Raw genomic sequence first — 18,189 nt, forward strand, 5'->3', positions numbered from 1 at the left:
TCCCAGCCACATGCTCTGTCACTGCTACTACCATTTATGCAACAAATGCTCAGTTTTCATCACCACCAATAATCACTCCAATTACAAACACTCTCTTTTATCTACCACCCTCATCACTCATCTGTCCAAGTAAATATCTCAACTCTCTTTTTTTTCTTTTATTAATTTAGATATAGTAAATCTGTAAATCCATGACCATTTCAGCTTGTGGTGGAGAGTACACAGGAGATACGGGGCTCATTCGTTCCCCATACAACCCACAGCCATATCCAGGCAACCGGGAATGTATTTACCTCATCAGTCAGCCGGTGGGGAAAGCCATTGTTCTCAATTTTACCTTCTTTGACATTGAAGGCTCATTTTGGGGACATTGCTCATTTGATTACATAGAGGTGAGTTAAAAAGGTAAAAGAATTATTGCAATGGTAGTGGGGGTGATGTGGTGAAGAAAATTATGTGGGAGTGGTGATGCTGTCTGTTTCAGCTAGTTATCGATAGAGATGACATTGCTGTTGCTACTTGCAGGGATGAACAAACTTTTATAATTGTAAATAAAAAAATAAAAAAAAGAGTGTTTGTGAATGGAATGATTATTAGTGGTGATGAATACTGAGCGTCTGTTGCATAAATGGTAGCAGCAACACTGGTCATGCAATGTTAGTCAAGGCTGTGAGATAATGTTAATTTAAGTGCTTACTTTATATTTATTTTGTTGTGTAATTTATATTTTTGTCATAGTATTATTTTGTGTATATGTGTGAATGTGTATCCATTTTCTTTGTGGATACTTCTTATATACTACTTTGATGTTATATTGTCTTGGCTTAGTGTAGATAAATATTTTGATATTTTTACTTGTTTCTTCTTTGTAGCATCATGTAAATGTACAACAATGGTCTACTTGCATGATAAATGTAAATGTAATTGTAATTTTATATTAGTGTTAGATTCTGTTTTGGAAAAGAGTAAGGATGTTTGTACTGATTGTGTTTAAGACATAATTGTTCATCAGCTTCGTGATGGGAGACGACCCACATCTCCTTCACTGGGCCGTTACTGTGGTCCTGAAACTCATCGGCCAAACCCAATTGTGTCCACACACAACTATATGTGGATCAAGTTTAGGACGGATGGCAGCGTCCATGACCGTGGTTTTGTTGCAAATTACACCACTATTGACACAAGTAAGTTTCCAACTATTTATCTATCTATATCCGATGTCTCACTTTTCTGGGTGTTCTACAAGAGGATGGTGAAGGCAGAAGAGTCTCCACCTCTTGCTATCCTGTTTGAATTTTTGAAATGCTGGAGGAGGGGAAAGCCAGAAGGTTTGTATGTTTAGGTCTAAACAGGTAAAGATAAGTTTTGTGGAAAATCTTCCTGTGAGTGTCTATGTAAATATAAATAGATAGACTAGAATCTATTACAACTAAATCTTTAATCGTTTTGGTTGTTCTGGCAATTATTTGTGCTTTTGGTACCATACTCAGTATGATTTAAAAAGATCAGTTGAATTGATCAGTATGCTATCACTTAGCATATTCTTCATTTATACCATACCATGAAGAAGGAAAAACCTAAAATAAATATCTATTGCTAAGGAACTGAAGTTTTAGATTACAAAAGAGACAAATTTATTTCATCATCACTGCAGAATAAATCAGGTACATAAAATATTAAACTTCAAGTACCAATTTTTACATTCCTCATGGTTCTTGTTTAGTATTATAAATGAATTTAGCATTTCACTTCACCTTGACTCTTGCTCAAAATCTTTTGGTACCTCACATACTTATTACTTCTTCCTACTCCCTTGTTCTCCTTTGCTCTTCTGTCCCTCTAAACTTCCTTTTCATCCTAACCTAGATTACTAGGTAAATGCTTATGAAAATGTCTCTGATTACATATTAAGTAGACATAAGAGGTTATGAGATTAGTATTTTGTATTATTTTGTGTCTAACTTCACATCAACCTCATATTGACACATTTTTAATTCTTTATTTATTCACTTCTGTATTCTATTAATCCATCCCTATAAAATTCATCCAATGTCTGCAAGAATAAACCAAAACCATGAGGCTTTTCTTACAATTGCATTTTTACCATCAATAACCTTAATTTGTATATTTTTTTTCCCAGCATGTGGCGGGGTGCTCACTGGAATAACAGGAGTGATCACCTCTCCCAACAGCCCTGAGACTTACCCTACCAACACAGACTGCCGTTGGGTACTGGACCTTCCCCCCAACTATGTCATTCAAATTACTTGGCAATCTTTCTCCTTAGAGCATCACACTGACTGCCAATATGATTACATAGAAATCTTTGATAATTCCTCCATTGCTGGCCAGAGTCAGCGCATGGGCAGGTATTGTAATGCCTTGGAGTTATGAGCATTGAGAAGTCAGTTAGAGTCAAGCATAATTGGGAGCAGCTGAGTATTGAGCCCAACAGGGTATCCAATATTTATGTTGTACCATAGGAGCCATAAGTGATCACTGTAGCTAAATAAGGTGAACTTTAGTTAATCTTTATAGTCCTGTGTTAACAATAAAGCCTCTTTCACATGAGGCAATAAGTGTCAAACACTGATGTCTGACAGTCTTTGCCCTGTATTATGAAAGAGGCCTAATGCTATCATAGACTAAAGATTATAACCTCCAATAGTATTCTTCTGATGTTATGCCCCATTGATGTTAACCCTTAAGTTCCTTTATTTATCAGACAGATTTAGTAATTTTTTTCATTGCATAGAAGTATATATGAGGGACCAGGTGCCAACCACTGTGAAATGGAGTCAGAAATATATTCTAAATAATCTATACTTTCTCTTACATCTTAGAAACATCATTACACTCCTGTGATTAATGAACATCAGGTGCTAGCACAACAGAGATACGATTACATTAATGTTTATTTAAAAAAGAATAGGGAAATTATAGAGTAGAATACATTTTTAACTCTATAATCAAGTGACTGGTACTTGTTCCATTATTGTATATAGTATAAATCAGATAGTTAAACAAAGGTCAGCAGCCTCCTTTCTTTCACAGTCGGCTATGTGGTTCCACGCTTCCACCTATCATGACGTCTTCAGACAACCTGGTCACTATCCACTTCCATTCGGATTCAAGTGTTAATCACGATGGATTCTCTGCTGTCTATCATGGCCTAGATGCCACTCGAGGTAACTTTTTTTTTCTTTTCTATTTTATCAAAGTAACAAACATTTTCATATTGTGCAGTACCTGAAATATTCCAGTTTCACTAGTATCTTAGTTGAATTTGAACATGTTTTAGGGTGAAAAAGATTTTACAGTTGATCTCTTCTTCCTCTGATGGTGTCCATTTATTGAATAAAATTCAATTTGATTACCTTGCTAAATAATTACTCATTTTCCATTCACATTGTGTGTTCTCTTTCCTTTTCATTGTGCGTAAATATGTTTTTGCATTTTTCATTTTGCTTTTGTAAACATTTAGAATCAGTGTGTTTGATACTATGGAAAATTATTATTATGATTATAATTTTGGTATTATAGTAATGTTTTTCTAACTGTACTAATGGAAGCATGAAACAGAACAATGTGGTCTTGTACAGAAAAGGTCAGATATTCCAATTTGGACCTTTATGTGTGTTGAACAGCATGTGGGGGTCACTACCATACTGAGATGGGTATCATCACCTCCCCTAACTATCCACAAAACTATCCTGACTCTCGCATTTGTGAGTGGACCATTACTGCTGTCAGAGGACACCAGATCCACCTCAACTTTCTGCATATGGAGGTGGAGCCTTCTACACATTGTGACTTTGATGCTGTAGAGATCAGGTATGGAAAGTTGTGCATGTGTGCCACAAAAGTGAAAGCAAATTTTAAATCTCAATGATTGTACAATGATTTTATCAAACATTATCAACCCGTACAGTTGTTGTCCTTTTTCAGTAATCGGGGTCAGGTTGATTTTATTTTTTGGGACATTTTTCATTTATCCCATATAATCTAAAAAGAATCACAAATTACTTTATATATATATATATATATATATATATATATATATATATATATATATATATATATATATATATATATATATATATATATATATATATATATTCCAATGCATTGAGCTGAAGTGTGACTACCATATGACATTTATTATTGAATACTTTTCTCTTATGAGACCTCACAATGTCAGACTAAGGAAGGGGAATTTAATATATTACATTTTTTTTTCTATCTTTTATTCTCTACTTTACATACTTATTCCACAGCCCTATAATGTGTGTAATAAATAAATACTTTTTTGCATCAGAAATACCTATAAGTAAACAAGAATTGTTAGTTCAGGAAAGGGTTGGATGTGCATGTATACAGTAGTGTTTGTTTCATTTCATTGCTTTGATATTATAAACATGATGTATGCATCATGAAAAAACAAAATAACCCTAAGTATGTCTCAATTCCTACTGAAGTATTCAGTCCATAATAACTATGAACCAAAAATATATGCATATATATAAAAATTTATTCCTGACTTGTCATAAACTTCTGTGTTATTGTTGGTAAAAATCTTATAGTACATACAAACAAAATTCAAGGATGTACAAAGGCTCTAAAAGAAAATTGTATATATACGTACCAAGCATTTCTGAAGAAGGTATGTATATGTACGCACTAAACACTATGTGGATTAATCCTTATCTTATGATTGATCCTCTGTAGGTCAGTTGTGATGTGGCTGCATTGTCACAAGTTTGGATTGAGGGTGATTGGCTAATATGGCATTGACTTCATAAGGACATACTTTATATAGTATACAGCAGCCAGTTGCAAGTCTTCCTTGTTTAGTCATTTCCCTTTATGAATGTTTCTGTTTTTTTTTTGTTTTTTTTTTGTTTCTGTCTATACCTGTAGTCTTTTATGCATTCTTGCATATCATCTTCTCTCAGAAATGGTCGATATGCCACCTCACCACTGCTTGCAAAGGTGTGTGGATTAAACACAACAGTGCCTGACATATACTCTCACAGTCATCAACTTTACATCAAGTTCACTGCCGATTACTCTGTGACGTACCGAGGCTTCAAGCTGCAGTGGGACTCAACAACTTTAGGTGTGTTACTCTTTGCCATTGGAGTAATCTTTCAGTTTTATTATATTTTTAATGTTTTTCTTTAATAGTTAATTTGCTATTTATTTATTTATGTATTTGCTTCATTATTTATTCACATATTTGTTTACTTTTTTATGTGAAAGTAATATTTATAGGAGGTGAATCATCATTGGTTAGCAGTTAAAAGTGGCTGCCATGGTTCCTAACTTTATGCTCCATCAGCAATTAGGTATTTTCCTTTAATAGTTCATTTTAATCTACTCAGCTCATTTATGTATCATTATGTAACTTGTATTTTATTATATTTAATCTTTTTAACCATGACAAGTTGTAATATTTTCAGATTATAAATTTTCTATGGAACTTTATTGTCACTTAATCTTACAGAAAATCTTTATTTGATAGTTTCAGGAGTGTGCTTAGTAGTGATAAGAACAAAGACCAACTAAGCTTGCTTTACAAGATTGCTTTGGTAAAAATTTGGTATAATATATTGATCATAGAAATAATCTATTAATCAATTTCAAATACTTTACTCTTCCATTTCATTGAAAAATTGAATGAAAAATGTTAAAGTGAAATATTAACCTGAACTTAGTCTTGGGAACCAATTTAATTTAGTTTGGATGACTGATAATTAAGAGCAAAACACATTAGTAAAAGATGAATTGCAAAATATAATATGAAAAGGCATTGTGAATAAAAAAAATTTGAGAAATTTTGGGCTGTGTGGTGTGAGGAAAGAGTGGGAAAACATTTGCACCAACTGCCCTCTAGTGAGTCAGCCACCGTACTTCACCAACCAATCACACCACCACTGCCATTCACAAAATACGGAATTTTTCTAACATGTTAAGCAAATTTTGCAAATTTGCAATCATTAGTCAAAAGACAAAGCAAATTTTTTTCATCACTTCAAATTGATTTATAACTTTTGATATATAAAGATAAAACATGGAGCTTAAATAAATCTTAAAAGGAAAAATGTATTTTAAAGGTTGTGGAGGGTTGCTGACAGGAGTGACTGGTGGCATCATTTCTCCCGGGTACCCTCAGCCTTACAGCCACCTCAGCGACTGTTACTGGACTATTCGGGTGTCTCAGGGATCTTTCATCCAACTTCACTTCACTGACATGGACTTGGAGCCCTCAAATGATTGCACTTATGATTTTGTGGAGGTGAGATGCAATAATGAATTGATGTGTTGTTTATTGTGTGCTCATATGTTATGTGGTGCAGTGGAGTAAAAAAGGAAGTAAATGTTAAGGTAATGTAATTTTGTAGTAGATGAAGTTTTTTGGGTGCTTTTACTGGATATTCAGTAATATTTTTCTTTGCAGTTTATTTTTTTATTATTTTTATGTTTTTTAGTATTTTGTCATATAGCTTATTTACTGTTACTTAAATATCCATATAGTTATATTTTTATTTAATCTCTTGGTGACATGTTTTCAGTCTGTACTGTAACATTGTAGTTTGACAGGAATTTATTACCTTTAGTTTCCTTTTCTTTTGAAAAATGTTTAGAAAGTCAGTTTTATTAAGCATCTTTATAGTGCTTGAAAAATTATTGATTCAAACTTTGTTTTCAACATCATACTTAGTCCACCCTTCAGTAGTATTGTTTTGCTTACACCACTCAGAAATTTCTGCTAATACTTTAATGTTCTGCATGTAATTTTGTTGTTGTTATTATTATTATTATTATTATTATTATTATTATTATTATTATTATTATTATTATTGTTGTTGTTGTTGTTGTTGTTGTTGTTGTTATTGTATTTTGGGTCTCTTATTTTGCCATCTCTCATATAACAGGTACGAGATGGCAGCACACAGCATGCACCTCTCATTGGAAAGTACTGCTCTCAGGAGCAAGGCATAATAGCAATTAATTCAACTACCAACACCCTTTGGATAAGATTCAGAGCTGATACATATATTAATGGCAGGGGCTTCAAGGCTACATATGTCACTGGTGAGTAGAAATAGTCAGTGAATGCAAATGAATTTAAAACAATATTGCATTGTAATGTTACACTATTGAGAGAGAAAAAAAATCATGTATTTGCTACTTTAGACTTATCTTAAATCTATTGTTGCACTGTCTATGAGAATTATTCAATAAATTCATAAGCTCACAGTTTTTCTTGAGGGAATATCCAGTAAGGTTTCCTTCTCATCATTAACAGTGTATGTCAGATTTCAATATTTAAATTAATATTACCTAATCACACACAAAAATGACAAGTATTAGTAGCAGATGACTTATAGCAACTAATAATGCAGAATAATTCATTTATATTGTATAAAATAAATTTTCATTATGCGAGATTTCTGTTGTATTCAGTTTGCTCATACATTTTGTCCGTTAATAGTTGGCAATAGCATGTTGCCAGTAATTGTATTCTGAGGCAGAAAGCACCCACATGCTTCACTATTCTGGCACAGCTAGTACTGCTTATTACCCATAGAATGTAATCGGAAGCTGAGTGGGCCACGAGGGGTGATCACAACTCCCAACTTCCCTGATCCATACCCTCACAATCGTAACTGCACATGGATTATTGAGGCACCAAAAGGGAACTCCATTAATGCCTCCTTTAGTGACTTTGTTTTGGAGGACTCAATGAACGAAGAAACTGGTGAATGTTACTATGACTTTGTGGAGGTGAGATGGATTTCCACGTGACTGATTAGCTATGTTTGTTTTGATGTTTGGAGCTTGGAATTCTTTCAAAGTGGTGACAAAAGCAGATTTTTTTCTTGTTCACATTGTCAGACATTCTACTCCTAACTTTATATTTTCTGCCATTATCTTTATTTATTGTTTCATTATCTAAAAATGAGAAAAAAAATTAGTGGGCCCTCAATATGTAATCCATTAATCTTTATATGTTATTTCTTTACTATTTTTTTGGACATTCTCCTTGATGTACTGTAGTATCTTTTTAGATTTTATTTTTTAACCACCAACATAAGTCAAAGATCTCTCCTAATTTTCCTAAAGCTATGTATCCACTAGTCTGTAAAGCACTAATTGATATACAAGTTATCATCACTTAATGTCAACAACATATATATGCATTTATGGTTGACCAACAGGTACGTGAAGCTCAAGGATTATATGGCACCAGGAATCAACTGGGACACTACTGCCGCCGCCTGCCGCCACCTGTGTTCACCTCCGCCCGCCATAACATTTTAGAGATTAATTTTGTCAGTGACATGAGTGTAGCCATGAATGGCTTCAGACTGGAGTGGATTGTAAATGGTGAGTCTTGTAAATGGTGGCTTGAATAAGAAATAGACTGATCTTGTGTAGATCATTGTGTGTCCACTGTAAATGTGTAAACTTTGTGACTGTATCTAGGATGTGGAGGAGAGTTGACCAAGCCCTCAGAGACCTTCACCAGTCCTGGATATCCCAATGCTTACCCAAGAGACACAGTGTGTGAGTGGCACATCCAGACTGACCCAGGCACAAGAATCCGCATCACCATCAATGAAATCGACATTGAGAGTGCAACAGATTGCATTTATGATGCTCTTCATGTGAGTTCTTAGAATACATTTTCTCCTATGCATTATCTACCTTATGTATTTTTCTTTTGTGCTTTATTCTTTTCTGATGCTCATCCTTGAAACTAACTCAAACAGATAGCAATGACAGAAGTATCTTATCCTGCCTCTGTCATTTCACTAAACAATTACAAATTCCGCACCTGTCTGATTACTAACCCCCTTCTCTGGTATTGCATTGCTATTTTCCCACTTTCTCTCTCATTCATAATATCCACTCCATCTTTTTAATTCACCTTGTTTCACCTTGTTTCCTTGTATTCACATTTTTTATTTGCTATTGAGAGGTTTGAACATATATATTTTTTTTTATGCAAGTCTGATGCTAGAAAGACAACAACTCTATTTTATACTGGGAAAGATAGTAGTCAGGATAGGCAGAGATGGCAGGTTGCGAGGGGAAGGAAAGCGGAGACAGTTAGGGAGGATAGGACTAAACCTGTTGAATGTGAAAATAGGTTCGGTTTGTTGGAGGGGGAGGGGGAGAGTGAGAGTGGAGTGAATGAAGTGGTTGTGGTGAGTGAAAGGAGAAAGAAGGGGGTAGAGGAGAGGAGGAGGATGGTTGTGCCTAGCACACCTCAGGTGTGTGTGGTGGGTGACTCTCAGGGATAGGAGGACGAACGTGTGTATGCCTGGTGCAGGTATGAAGGCAGTGAGTGAGGAGGTGCAGAAGAGGGTTGGGGGGATGGAGAGGGAGGGTGTAGTAGTTTTGCACGTTAGTGGGAACGATGTCAGAGCAGGTGGGTCAGAGGAGTTAGTGGCAAGATTTCGGGAAATGTTGGGCAAGATAAGGGAGAGTGGTAGGAGGTGTGTAGTGTCAGGAATCTTGCCTCGTGTGTATGTTAGCAGGGAATGGTTGTCTAGAGCCATTGGTGTGAATGATCGGGTAAAAGGGATGTGTAAGGATGTGGGTGTCAGCTTTGTGGATGTATGGGATAGGTTCTGTGGGCGAAGGGATTTGTATGCTAGGGATGGTGTGCATCTGAGTAGGAAGGGTGTGGATGTGCTAAGTGGATGTCTGGAGGGGGGAGTTGGGATGGAGTGTAGGGGGTGAGGTAGCAAATGCATTCCAGAAGAAAGATGCTAGACATAAATTAGATAGGATAAACAGAGATAGTGAAAAGATTAGGAAAGATTTCCAGGTGCAAATAGGAGAGAATAAGATTAGGATTCCAAATAAGGAGACAGCATCTAGGAAGGTAGCAGGACTTAAATGTTTTTATGTAAATGCCAGGAGTCTTAGGAACAAGAAGGACGAGTTATCTAGTTATATAGTTGAGGAGGACTTAGATGTTGTATGTGTCACAGAGGCATGGGTAAATGAGGAAAAGTTTAGGAAAATAGGAAAGAATATGAAGTAGATGGATACATTATGTATTTACACCAGAGAATTGGTAGGATAGGCGGAGGAGTAGTTATTTATGTAAAAAAATCCTTCATTTCCAGTCAGGTTAATGGTATTAAGGTAGATAACAGAGTAGAGTCCTTATGGCTGGATGTTAGAGTAAACAAAAGTAAGGTTATTAGAGTAGGAGCTTTTATAGGCCACCTAACCAGTCAGCAGATGTAGACAACCTTATGGTAGATGAGATAAATAGGGGTGTACTAGTCAGACAATTATCTTAGGGATTTTAATCTTAAGTCAGTAAACTGGGAGAGGATGGTAGGAGATGCTAGTGAAAATAAGTTTATGGAAAGTTTTCAGGATAACTATTTAGTGCAGATGGTAGATAAACCTACTAGGGGAGGAAGGTTTTAGACATAGTACTAACAAATATTGAGCATTGTTTAAAGGAAGTTGAGGTAGGAGAGACTTTAGCAAACAGTGACCATCATATAATTAGATTTATCATTAATTCCAGTAGGGATAATATAGTGAATAAGACTAGAGTCCCAAACTATCAGAAAGGCAATTATGGTAGGTTACGTCAGTTATTAGGAGAGGTAAACTGGGAAGATAGTTTTGGAAATAAAACTGCACAGGAGATGTGGGATATTTTTAAGGTTGTAGTAAAGGGTATAGTGATGCAGTGTATCCCTTACAAAGATATAAGGCAGAGAAACAGGAAGCCATTATGGTGGACTCATGAGATAGGTAGCCAGATCAGAGAGAAGAAGAGGGCATACAGAGAGTTGCAGAAAAGTGGGAAGATGTAGATTTGATTAGGTACAGACAGGTCAGGGATGATTTGAGTAAGGTTATAAAAAAGTAAAAGGCAGGCAGAGATAAAACTAGCTAGAGCTGGGAGTAAAGATCCCAAAAATTATATAGTTATTACAAGGTCAGTGATAAAAGAAATAAGGATAGGATTGGACCACTCAGAAAAGATGGTGTAGTAGTGGATCAAAATGAAGACATAGTAGAATTATTGAATGAACAATTTTCTTCAGTATTTACTAGGAAAGAATAGGAAATCCTGTTACAAACAGTGCGACGAGTAGTTTAAGAGCTTTAGAAAATATTGATATAAAACCGGGAATTATTAGGAAATTTATTCTTGAACTAGATGATAGGAAAGCTAGTGGTCCTGATGAGCTACATGCCAGAGTACTTAGGGAGGGTGTAGACAGTATTTCTGAAGCACTTAAGTTAATCTTTGAAAGATCACTTAGGTTTGCTGAGATACCTCAGGACTGGAAGTTAGCTAATGTTACTCCAATATTTAAAAAAGGTAGGAAGGATGATGCGAATAATTATAGACCGATCAGTTTAACTAGTATAGTATGTAAGATACTAGAGAAAATCATTAAGGGTAGTATTTGGGAGCATTTAAATGAGAATAGATTAATTAGAGATACCCAACATGGCTTTAGATCAGGGAGGTCCTGTCTTACAAATTTGCTCGATATCTTAGAATATATTACCAAGGAGTTAGATGATGGAAATAGCATAGATGTTATATATCTAGATTTTAGCAAGGCGTTTGATAAGGTACCGCATAGGAGGCTAGTGTACAAATTGAGACTACATGGGATAGGGGTAGGTTAGTTGATTGGATTAGTGAATGGCTTTCTGATAGGAAACAGAGAGTAGTATTAAATGGGGCAATGTCTGAGTGGAAGGAAGTGGTTAGTGGGGTACCCCAAGGATCAGTGCTAGGACCTCTTCTTTTCTTGGTGTACATTAACGATTTAGATATAGGAATTAGTAGCAAAGTATCAAAGTTTGCAGATGATACTAAGATAGCATGTGCAGTACAGGGTGAAAAGGACAATTACAGAATACAACGAGACCTGGACAGGCTGATAGCATGGGCAGACAGGTGGCAGATGGAGTTTAATTCTGATAAGTGTCAGGTTATGCATTTAGGTAAAGACAACACAAACTTTAACTATGAGATGGAGGGATGTTGGCTAGAGGCAGTAGAGGAAGGAAAGGATTTAGGAGTAGTGATAGACAGGACTATGAAATTTTCAAAGCAATGTTTAGAAGCAAGAAATAGGGCAAATAGGATCCTGGGTTTTATAAATAGAAATGTTAGTTATAAAAGTAAGGAAGTGGTGCGTAGCTTATATAATTCCTATGTTAGGCCCCATTTAGAGTATTGCATACAGGCCTGGTCACCCCACTATAGGCAGGATATCAACATGTTAGAAGCAGTTCAGAGAAGAGCAACTAGGATGATACCAGCATTAAAGTGCCTGGAGTATAGAGATAGATTAAAGGAATTAAACATGTTTTCATTTGAGAGGAGATGTATAAGAGGGATATGATAGAGTTATTTAAAATGTTCTCAGATACAAACTACATAGATGTGAGATCTTTCTTTACCTTAGAGGAGGAAATAGGACTAGAAATCATGGCAGGAAGATTAGAAAGCAAGGCTGCAGGTTAGATATAAGAAAATATTTCTTTAGTCATAGGGTGGTAGACTTCTGGAATGCATTGCCAGAGATGGTTGTAAATAGCACTAGTTTGACAATGTTTAAAAACAGATTAGATAAGCACTTAAATTTATTAGATTTATAATTATGTATAGCACTGCATGATAGTTTTTATAAGAAATTTACTATAGTTAAATAAGACATGATCCCCATGTATGGGGACCACAAATTGTAGAGGATTTCGCTGCAGGACTTAGCCCTGTTAATGGGCCAAATATTTAGAATTAGTATATAATGTATTATGTACTTGTAAGTGTATCTTTAAGTACTGATGACGAGGTCGCTGTGCAACTGATACAGGATAACCTAGATGGGCCCTGGTGGCCCTTTGTTATCCTATTATTTATGTTATGTTATATGTAATGTTACATTGAATTCTTTACTTTCTCTGCTATTTGATATTTAAATTGTTGTTTCAATGTAAGTGTGATTTTTATTTTATTATATTATTTTTCAGGTGTATGGTGGCAGAGATAAGAATTCTGTACCTCTGGTATCCTTGTGCCATCATCAGACACACCCAATAATTGTCACCAGCCAGGGCAATCATGCCTTTGTTTCCTTTGAGAGTGACCAGAATGTAAGAGGAAAGGGCTTCAACATCTCGTACACCACTCTCCATGATGGTCAGTTCTCATGTTTTTCAGCACTTAACTTGACCTGAGCTAACTTAATCTTATCTATTATTTGCATCTTTTACATATTTTTTTTCTCACCACTTGAACATTTTTATAATTTTATCCCCTTGGTATTCAATTTAGTTTAATCTGTGTTGATGGCTTTTATTCAGAACTCCTTCAAGGATATGTTGTCTCCCATAAACTAATATTCATTCTAAAAAATACTTTCAGTTCTAAAATATTCCATCAGTTGAGTTCTTACCACATTGACAGTATTTATATGCAATATATTTTGTATATATAGCATATACTCAAACATACCAGTTTTATTTACTTGACTAAAATAGGAATAGAATCAGTAGGGCAGTATATATGTTATCTTATTTTTAGTAGAAAGCAAGATGCCTTCCTCATGGTTAGGTTTCTTAGCGAAGTATTTTGCCATGCATTCTTGCATGAGATGTTAATCTTCCTTTTAGTGATTACAATCTTATTGGCAGGTTGTGGGGGTCTCTTCACAGCCCCTGAAGGCTCCATCCATTCTCCACACTACCCTAACAATTACAACAATGAGTCAGATTGCACTTGGACCATAAAGACGGATCCAATGCATGTGGTTTTATTGAACTTCACTGACTTTAATGTACAGTCGAGCTCAGCAGAGTGTGAGGGAGGATTTGTGCAGGTAAAATTTTATTCTTGTTTTAATTATTCAATTCTGATTTCTTTACACAAGTTTTTGTTTTGTCTCATCTATTTTGTACAAATTAAGGTTTTCCCTCTTCATATTTAACTTACTTTCCTCATTTTAGGTGTATGATGGGGAGGATGTTGATGCCTCCTTACTTCTGCAACACTGTGGAAGTTCTTTGCCTCAGCCCAGATTGCTGCAGTCTACAGGCTCCTCCCTAACTGTGAGGCTCAAGGCAGATGGACAAGCTCCTTCCAAGGGATTCACTGCATCATACAAAAGAGTAATGAGTTCCAATACAGTTATCATTCATATCTATGATATGAAGTGTATGTCTAAATTTAACTTCTTTTTTTATTTCTCATCTGATGCGTGTTCCTAAGAACTCTTGGGAATAACTGCTATTAAAGAATGACCATTATTTTGGGTCTTGCACTTCCTTCTTACTTGTTTAGATAGTTATCATTCATCATTCTTCTCTTACCCATTCTTTCACATTGCTTGCCACTGTATCCTCCTGTTTCTCAAAATGTTATTCTCTTGTTGACATTGCATCAACTGTTTTGCTATGTAATCCCTTTATTGTCTCACTATGTAATTTTTTCATGGCTAAGCTGTCTTATAGTTGGCTCCTTCAACTACTTCATATATAATTTCAACACTTCAACATGGTGTAGTAAATCTGCTATAAAGACTTATTCTTTACAGGGTTGTGGGGCATCCATTGCAGTGGCTGCAAATGGAAATGGGGAGATCAAGTCACCTAATTTTCCAAACTATTACACCTCTGGCCTGAACTGTTCCTGGCATCTCAATGCACCAGAAGGTTAGTGTTAATTTTCTGCATGAGAATTAATGATGTCTCATATATTTCACCTATTTGCTTTTTCTTGAAGCATCTTGCTCTCTGTGATGTGGTGTTCCATTTTATTTTATTCATTCACTTATTATTTGTGTTTCCTGCAGGTTCTCGAATGCATCTTCATATAGTTCACTTGGATATGCACCATGGTCACCTGTCAAATGAAAACTGTACTTATGACTATTTGGTGGTAAGAACTGAATCCTTAGCCTTATACTCTTAAGCAGTAGTAATTTTTTGCATTAACCTTCCTCTTTTTCCTTATTGTTGTTATTTGTTATATTCATCCTCTTGACTGTTTTTTGTCTTAAAGAATCCCCATGAATGAATTTAATAGGCATTGCATGATGTTCAGTAAGCACAATATACTAAATGCATAATTTGAGAAAGCACTCATGTAATGACTGTGTATTTACCTAGTTGTACCTAGTTGTATTGTACAGGGTTCAAGTGGGGCTCAAAGTGTCCTGTCTCAATGTCTCTGTTTATCCAATTTTTCTTTAAAGTTATGCACATTATGTGCTGTTACAACTTCATCACAGGTGCTGGATGGGGCCTTTTTGGACTCCCCAGAACGTAGCCGTTTCTGTGGTTCCTACTCACCAAGGCCTCTCGTGTCCATTGCCAACCACCTCACCATCCATGTTGTGAGTGACCCGGGTGTCTATGTCAGCTTTAGGTAAGCCAAAATACACTTACAAAGTCTTAGGTGAAATTAGAAATACTGGTCTTTTTATTTGGTAACTATTTAAGATTGCATATTCACAACAAACTTTATTTTGAATTATTGCACCTTGAATGTACATAAAAAACTTCAAGTCCAGAACCTGACTTTTCATGTGATCATCCTAGGGCTGTGTATAGCACACTCACTTCTACATGTGGAGGGGATCTCACCTCAGTCTCAGGGGAGCTGGCCAGCCCACTCTATCCTGAACCATATCCAGTTAACCTTGATTGTGTGTGGACCATCATTGCTGGTCCAGGTGAGCAGCATGTGTCATAATTGCATGTTTAACACAGTAATAATAAGTCATTGAAAATTCATTATATTTTCTATGTTGTAGGAATGATAAGCAAGATTCAGTCCACTGCCTGTTTTCTGTTCTCTCAGGTAATCAGTTACAGCTCAACTTCATTGAATTTGATGTGGAAGAATCCAGTGGCTGCAACCAAGACTATATAGAGGTGCATGAGATGAATCCTGAAGGTCCTCTTCTCCTCCATAATTGTTCTTCCTCCACTGGCTCCACCCTGCCACCCTCCATCACTGTGCATGACACTCTTTGGATAAGATTTCACTCTGATGGTGTGTCAGCAGGTGGCCATGGCTTCCTAGCATCCTACAACATCTGTGAGTCACATTTTTTTGGAAAAACAAGTATTGTTAGGGTATTTGTGTAAATAGAATTCCTCTAAACTATAATGTAGAAACTATGGGATCAGAATAGAAAGATTCCATCCTGTACTGTACAGTGGATAAATGAATACTGACTTATTGATCTTAGTAACTTCTCAAAACTAGTTGGAAAAATGAATGGAATGTTAAGAATTTGTGAGATACCATACATATGTATCATTGACACCTTCACTGAAGATTGTTTCAAGTTGTAAATATGATATGAATATGTATTTACTGTCTCTGATTCTGTTAGTATTGGTTCATGTCATATCTAATCTCCTTGTAAATGAAGACCTTTTGCTGAATGAATCTTGCCATTAATATGTTTATTATATCTCATCTAGGTGATGTGCATGTGTGAATCTCTAAAAGTATCAGTATAGAAATTAACTCTCTCTCTCTCTCTCTCTCTCTCTCTCTCTCTCTCTCTCTCTCTCTCTCTCTCTCTCTCTCTCTCTCTCTCTCTCTCTCTCTCTCTCTCTCTCTCTCTCTCTCTCTCTCTCTCTCTCTCTCTCTCTCTCTCTCTCTCTCTCTCTCTCTCTCTCTCTCTCTCTGCAGTATTTGGGAGCCAGATATATGGAAATGAGGGTGAAGTGGTGTCCCCAATGTATCCACAAAGGTACATGGGGTCCCAGGATGTCAGCTGGACCATCACAGTGCCATGGGGCAAGTATGTGTCCCTCACCTTCCTGGACCTGGATGTGGAAGGTGACCCAGCGGATGATATATGTTATGCATCCCTTGTGGTAAGTGCATATAGAAAGTGTGTTTATTTGATATATGTATATGTATAAATATACCTATGTAGCTATATTTTTCTGCCCATATACTCATTTCCGTCTCTCTTTACATTAACAGATCTATAATGGAGGTTCAGCACGATACAGTCCTGTTTTAGGTACATATTGTGGACATCAGACACCCACTGAGCCCATTGTGTCCAGATGGAGGAGGGTTTTGGTACACCTCAATGCCCACCACCTCCACACTGGCTCAAAGTTCCGTTTCCAGTATCAGGCAATAGATACAAGAGGTGAATTAGGTGTCACACAAACAGGTGAGAAACTCATTTAGGAAATTCTTTATCCATGAAAAGTTAAAAGAAAAATCTGAATTGCTCATGAATATTCAAATAAATATCCCTGAGAAGAAAACTCAGTACTTTGAACTTAGTTAATAAAGGAAATTATTCCTATGATAGGTGCCATTCTAGGTGTACAGGAAGGAACAGGTTGCCTTTTCATCCTGTATTAACTGTCTTCCTCATGAATCTGTGTTTATACATTCTAGCATCAGACAGTAACTGTACATACGTGGTGACACTGAACTCCTCGTCAACATACATAAGACACCCAGGCTTCCCATCACGTCCAGCCAACGGCTTGAACTGTGAGTGGTTGGTTCAGGCACAGCACCATGAGAGAATCTACATTGCACTATTTTACGACCTGGAGGAGTCTTCATCATGTCAATTTGACTTTATCATTGTTTATGATGGTAAGTGCAGAAACTAAATGAGGGATAGTAAAGAGGTATGGAAGGTAACTACACAAACTCCGTGCATCCACATAAGGTGGTTTGCCTTCAAAATTGAAAGAGAGAGAGAGAGAGAGAGAGAGAGAGAGAGAAATCATTGTATTTACCTATTTGTATTTACCTATTTGTGTATTATAGGGCCTGAGCTAAGCTCTCTGTGTCCTGTCTCCTTGTCCATTCCTGTCATATCTCTCTTTCATCTGATTGACACACACCACGTCAGCAACATCACTGCTCAGTTTATTCCACTTATCAATACTACGATGCGGGAAACTGTATTTTCTCATGTCATTTAGACAGATGTCTTTTATGAATTTTTTTCCATGTCCCCGGAGATGATTACTTGTGGTCACCTTTATCAACTCTCTGTCCAATATGTCAATCTTGTTCACCAATTTATACATAGTTATCATGTCTCCTCTTGTTCTTCTCTCTTCTAATGTGGTCAGCCCCAGTTTCCTCAGTCTTTCCTCTTAGTCTAACTCCCTGAG

At 36.2% G+C, this 18,189-nt stretch overlaps 1 protein-coding gene across 2 annotated transcripts in view; it reads left to right on the forward strand.

Moving 5' to 3' along the window:
* Positions 1–18,189, forward strand: part of LOC123508054 (cubilin-like) — a 78,222-nt gene that overhangs the window by 16,482 nt on the left and 43,551 nt on the right. For both annotated transcript variants that reach the window (XM_045261451.1, XM_045261450.1), the window contains exons 17-38: positions 205–392; positions 1,013–1,184; positions 2,141–2,369; positions 3,055–3,188; positions 3,648–3,834; positions 4,956–5,119; positions 6,117–6,298; positions 6,939–7,098; positions 7,595–7,791; positions 8,226–8,394; positions 8,494–8,675; positions 13,045–13,213; positions 13,708–13,892; positions 14,020–14,181; positions 14,607–14,724; positions 14,865–14,950; positions 15,303–15,439; positions 15,613–15,746; positions 15,875–16,114; positions 16,721–16,908; positions 17,021–17,219; positions 17,453–17,659. In XM_045261451.1, coding sequence (XP_045117386.1) covers positions 205–392; positions 1,013–1,184; positions 2,141–2,369; positions 3,055–3,188; positions 3,648–3,834; positions 4,956–5,119; positions 6,117–6,298; positions 6,939–7,098; positions 7,595–7,791; positions 8,226–8,394; positions 8,494–8,675; positions 13,045–13,213; positions 13,708–13,892; positions 14,020–14,181; positions 14,607–14,724; positions 14,865–14,950; positions 15,303–15,439; positions 15,613–15,746; positions 15,875–16,114; positions 16,721–16,908; positions 17,021–17,219; positions 17,453–17,659 — 3,789 coding nt within the window. The remainder of the gene's footprint in view (positions 1–204; positions 393–1,012; positions 1,185–2,140; positions 2,370–3,054; positions 3,189–3,647; positions 3,835–4,955; positions 5,120–6,116; positions 6,299–6,938; positions 7,099–7,594; positions 7,792–8,225; positions 8,395–8,493; positions 8,676–13,044; positions 13,214–13,707; positions 13,893–14,019; positions 14,182–14,606; positions 14,725–14,864; positions 14,951–15,302; positions 15,440–15,612; positions 15,747–15,874; positions 16,115–16,720; positions 16,909–17,020; positions 17,220–17,452; positions 17,660–18,189) is intronic.

The sequence above is a fragment of the Portunus trituberculatus genome, chromosome 24, assembly GCF_017591435.1.
Source record: "Portunus trituberculatus isolate SZX2019 chromosome 24, ASM1759143v1, whole genome shotgun sequence".
Lineage (NCBI taxonomy): Eukaryota > Metazoa > Arthropoda > Malacostraca > Decapoda > Portunidae > Portunus > Portunus trituberculatus.